General features: G+C 46.9%; 1 protein-coding gene across 1 annotated transcript in view; it reads left to right on the top strand.

Moving 5' to 3' along the window:
- Nucleotides 1-4,128: 4,128 nt before the first annotated feature.
- The window catches only part of GLG1 (golgi glycoprotein 1), a 167,676-nt gene continuing 166,323 nt past the window's right edge, over nt 4,129-5,481 (top strand). Inside the window, exon 1 of the mRNA XM_060788388.2 lies at nt 4,129-4,540. Within this exon, the coding sequence (XP_060644371.2) occupies nt 4,175-4,540 (366 nt within the window). The 5' untranslated portion in view covers nt 4,129-4,174. The remainder of the gene's footprint in view (nt 4,541-5,481) is intronic.

The following is a 5,481-nucleotide window of genomic DNA, read 5'->3' as shown; positions in this document are numbered from 1 at the left end:
TGTGCCTGAGATTGCAAAGTGATGCAAATGAAAGGAGAAATTCTTTCTAACAACACGATTTTTGTTCCTGGGTTATAAATGTCATTTCCTCATTGGTTGCATCATAAAAACACAAGAAAAGCTTATTAAACTGCAGAAACTTTGTCTTTGCAGAAGGGACATCCTACTAGGCAACATTTGGCTCTAGTTTTCTATAGATATCTCACTGAGTCTCAATCAAATCAACCTAGTTTGTGCCACCAAAACGAAGTTTCTGGAATAGAATAACTTCTTTCAAAGTAAGGACTGTACAATTAAACAAGAAATAAGACTTTCAAACCAGGAATAGATTTTTTTTCAAATTTTGTTACAGAGTGCAATCGATTCTGTATAAGAAAGGAGACTCTCTTTTTATTATTATTATTATTATTATTATTATTATTATTATTATTATATTTATACCCTGCTTTATCTCTTGAAAGGTGACCCAAAGTGTCTTGACATAAAAGCACTAGTTTTCTTTCTAAGCTATCTTCCCAAAGGAGGTATTAGCATTTCCACAGGGCTTTGTTTCTGTTGCATCCATTGAGTGTGCATTGTATCTACCGTGAAATTGTTGCCTCTGTTGTACACATTTTGTCTCTATTGAGCATGTGTTGCATCCATTGAGCGTGCATTGCACCTACTGTGCATCCGTTGCCTCTATTGCGCCTGTGTTGCATCCATTGAGCATGCATTGCATCTATCATGCATCCATTGTGTTATCACACAATCTTTGCCTCTGTTGCACATGCATTGCATCAACCATACGTCTGTTGCCTCTATTGCACGTGTGTTGCAGCCACTGTGCATGCGTTTCAGCCACTGCACATGCACTACTCTACTGTGCATGCAGTGCCTCTATTGCCCATGTTTTGCCTCTATTAAGCGTGCATTGCATCTAGTAGCATTCATGTAGTTCATCTAGAATCATAGAATCAAAGAGTTGGAAGAGACCTCATGGGCCATCCAGTCCAACCCCATTCTGCCAAGAAGCAGGAATATTGCATTCAAATCACCCCTGACAGATGGCCATCCAGCCTCTGTTTAAAAGCTTCCAAAGAAGGAGCCTTCACCAAACTCCGGGGCAGAGAGTTCCACTGCTGGAACTCTATCTACCGTGTATGCATTGCACATATTGGGCAAGTTGCCTCTCTCATGCACATACAGTGGGAAAAAAGTATTTAGTCAGAATCTTGCTTGTTTGTACGTGACCAAATACTTATTTTCCACCATAATTTGCAAATAAGTTAAAAATCAGACAATATGATTTCCTGGATGTGTTTTCTCATGTCTCTCATAGTTGAGGTCTACCTATGATATCAATTACAGGCCTCTCTCATCTTTTTAAGTTCACCTGCTTTGTATGGGCAGACCTATGCCAAACAGGGCAGGCATACTCAGCAGTTGAGTAAAACAAAGCTAGGGTTGAGGTTCTTACTAATTTTGGGTCTGCACCCCATGTGCTGCCAGTAAGTTTCCGCAGGATGTTGTTGCGTGCAGCTACTTTGTGCTTGGTGTTCAAGCAGTGTTTCCTATATGCTAGTGTTCGATCTAAGGTGACACCGAGATATTTAGGATGAAAACAAGGCGAACATAGCATTAAATGAAACATGCAGAATAATCACAGGGTGTCTTAAACCTACACCTGTTGATAAACTCTACAAGCTAGCTGGCATTGCCCTCTCCCCTGATCTACGGTGGGAAGTTGCTGCCAATTGCGAGAGAAATAAAGTTGAAGACGGTGAAAGCCACCCACTGCATAGCTATCAGCCTCTTCCCAATATAGTCAAATCAAGGAAAAGCTTCATGAGGACCACCACTTTTCTCAACATCCCTTCAGCAACAGCAAGGGTATCCCTTTGGGCAGCTAAATCAGGAAATCCCAACTGGATGGCTCCTCTTGAGGGTCTTCCTCCAGGGGCAAACCAAAAATGGGCAACTTGGAAGTCCCTGAACAGACTCAGAAGTGGAGTGGGTAGATCAAAAGACAACCTGGTAAAATGGCACTCCCTAAAAGAATCCCACACCTTGTGTGACTGTGGAGCAGAACAGACAACTCCACATCTGTGTGCTTGTCCACTATGCCCTGCCTCATGTACAGAGGAGGAACTGTTGGAGGCTACAGACAATGCTGTTGCTGTTGCCCATTTTTGGTCAAAAGATATTTAGCTGCCTGCGCACCTTCTCTTATCAGTTTTTGATACAAAATAAATAAATATTTTTAAGTGGGAGAACTTGTACAATTAGTATCTGACTAAATACTTTTTCCCACTGTAAAAGCACAAGCATACAACATAAAATATTCATGTATGCAAACATGAAAACAGAATTGAACACAAACAGCACTAAAATCAGCTTTGTTGTTCATTTGTTCAGTCGTTTCCGACTCTTCGTGACCTCATGGACCAGCCCACGCCAGAGCTCCCTGTTGACTGTCACCACCCCCAGCTCCTTCAAGGTCAGTCCAGTCACTTCAAGGATGCCATCCATCCATCCATCTTGCCCTTGGTCAGCCCCTCTTCCTTTTACCTTCCACTTTCCCCAGCATCATTGTCTTCTCCAGGCTTTGCTGTCTCCTCATGATGTGGCCAAAGGACTTCCACTTTGTCTCTAGTCTCCTTCCCTCCAGTGAGCAGTCGGGCTTTCTTTCCTGGAGGATGGACTGGTTGGATCTTCTCGCAGTCCAAGGCACTCTCAGAACTTTCCTCCAGCACCACAGCTCAAAAGCCTCTATCTTCCTTCGCTCAGCCTTCCCGAAGGTCCAGCTCTCACATCCGCAGGTTCCTACAGGGAATACCATGGCTTTGACTAGGCAATGGATCTTTGTTGCCAGTGTGATGTCTCTACTCTTTACTATTTTATCGAGACTGGACATTGCTCTCCTCCCAAGAAGGAAGCGTCTTCTGATTTCCTGGCCACAGTCTGCATCTGCAGTCATCTTTGCACCTAGAAATACAAAGTCCGTCACGGCCTCCACATTTTCTCCCTCTATTTCCCAGTTGTAGGGGGTAGTAGGGAAGTACGGGGGGGGGGGGGGGGGGAAGGGGTCGAATTATTTGACTCCTGTTCATTCCACAGGGTAATTTCAGACAGTTTTTGCTATTCTTCTTGTCTTTCTATTAATCTATATTCATTTTTTTTTGCGTAGCATCTTAGATATCCAATTTAATTTGTTCTCTTATATAATTCCCAAAATGTTTCCAATTTGTTTGTTTACTCTTGGTGTTCTCTTCTAGCATTTGCGAAAGCTTATCTAGGTCTCTAAATTCTATTATTTTTTTTAATCCAATCCTCATTTGTTGGAGCTTCCTCATTCTTCCACTTTTGCGCTATTAGGGTTCTCGCCGCTGCTGACATATAGAAGAATATCTTTTCTTCGTTTTTCTTTAAATTTAAGTCCATTATGTTTAATATTCCGGTTTCAAATCGAACTTTGTTCGGATTATATTTTGAGCGTGTTTGTGTATCAGTTGCCAACATTTTTTAATCTTCCTACATTCCCAGAATTGGTGAAAATAGGTTCCAATCTTTTTCTTGCATTTCCAGCAAGTTCCATCATGATTTTTGTTGAATTTAGAAAGATGTAGCGGTGTTAGGTGCCATCTGTAGAATACCTTTTGCCAATTCTCTATTACATTCATAGCGAGTTCTTTGCTGAAGGTGTGAATTCTCTCTCGTAATAGGTTGCGTTCCAGGCGGTCATAGATCCGGTGAGCCTGTGGTGTTTTGAAAGTCCTCTTGGCTGCGAGAAATTGAGGGATGGTATCTGTGTCTCTGCAGCGTAGAAGAAAAGTCAGGGAGCACAGTAGATGTGCTTTCCTGGTCCTTAGTTTTTCCAATTTCCGTGTGTCAAAACACATTCAAAGTTCTATCTCTTGCTTTAAAAACAACACAGAAACATTTTGGAAGAGCCAGGGAGGCGCCCTTGAGCCACTTTCCCAAGCTAGGCCTCAGCACAGCATCCCAAAGAGAAGAAGGTTGCTAAGCAACGAGGGGGAAGGCGGCGCAGAGCTCTGACGTCACGCCTCTTCTGTTTCCCCCCTCCCCCTGCGGGCGCCGACGTCACCGCGAGTCCGCCCTCCCGCGCGTGCGCACTTGGCGTCGGTGGGCGTGGCCTGAGGCCTGGGCCGGTGGGAGAGGAGTCGCGTCCAAGATGGCGGCGTGCGGACGTGTCCCGGCGCGGAGCCGCGTCCGGGGCCCTTTCCTGGCGCTGCTGCTGGTGGCCCTGGGGCCGGGGAGGGCCCAGCCCGGAGGGGCGGCCGCGGGAGGCTTCGCGGGGCAGGCCCAGCCGCCTCAGCAGGCCGCCATTCAGCAGCAGCGACAACAACAACCACCCCCACAGGCGCCCCCTCAGCCGGGGAGAGGGCCTCGCCTTGGCGGAGGAGCCTCCTCTTCTTCCTCGGGAGGGTGGAAGCTGGCCGAGGAGCCCGCCTGCCGCGAGGACGTGAGCCGCGTCTGCCCCAAGCACGCCTGGGCCAACAACCTGGCCGTGCTCGAGTGCCTCCAGGACGTCAGGGAGGTAAGTCGGGGACACGGAGAAAACAAGGCCTCAGCCCACACACAGTTACAAGCCACTCACTCTTAACAGGCCTGGGCCAACTTCGGCCCTCCCTCCAGGTGTTTTGGACTTCAACTCCCTGAATTCCTAACAGCCTACTCCCAGAAGCCCCTAGCCTGCATTCGCAGTCTGACTTGGGAAGTCTGACTTGGCCACGGTGGTCCACACTTTGGTTACATCCCGCTTAGATTACTGCAATGCTCTCTACGTGGGGCTGCCTCTGAAGAGTGCCCGGAAGCTGCAGCTAGTCCAACGCTCGGCAGCCAGATTTCTAACGGGGGCTGGGTACAGGGAGCATACGACCCCTCTGTTACACCAGCTCCACTGGCTGCCGATTAGCTTCTGAGCACAATTCAAAGTGCTGGTTTTGACCTACAAAGCCCTAAACGACTCTGGCCCAGTTTACCTGTCCGAACGGATTCTCCCCTATGAGCCATCAAGGCTATTAAGATCTTCCGGGGGGGGGGGCTGCTCTCGGTCCCACTACCCTCGCAGTCGCGCTTGGTGGTGACGAGAGACAGGGCCTTCTCGGTAGTGGCTCCCTGGCTCTGGAACTCCCTTCCACTGGAAATTCGATCTGCTCGCTCCCTGCTGACTTTCAGGAAATTACTAAAGACCTGGCTCTGGAATGTGGCTTTTGAGGACTGAATCTTTAATGAACTGTGACTACGACTGCGATTGTATTGACGTTTTGGCCTGGGTAATTGTAATGATGATGTTTTATTGTATTTTACTGTGCATATATGCTGTAAACTGAGTCCCTCGGTTGAGGTGAGAAGGCCGGTATAGAAATCTTCCAAATAAATAAATAAATAAATAGTAGGCTGTTAGGAATTCTGGGAGTTGAAGTCCAAAACACCTGGAGGGAGGGCTAAAGTTGGCCCAGGCCAATGGAAGGAATC

This window comes from Anolis sagrei, chromosome 8 (assembly GCF_037176765.1).
Source record: "Anolis sagrei isolate rAnoSag1 chromosome 8, rAnoSag1.mat, whole genome shotgun sequence".
NCBI classification, from domain to species: domain Eukaryota; kingdom Metazoa; phylum Chordata; class Lepidosauria; order Squamata; family Dactyloidae; genus Anolis; species Anolis sagrei.
This window is presented reverse-complemented; position numbering and strand designations above follow the sequence as displayed.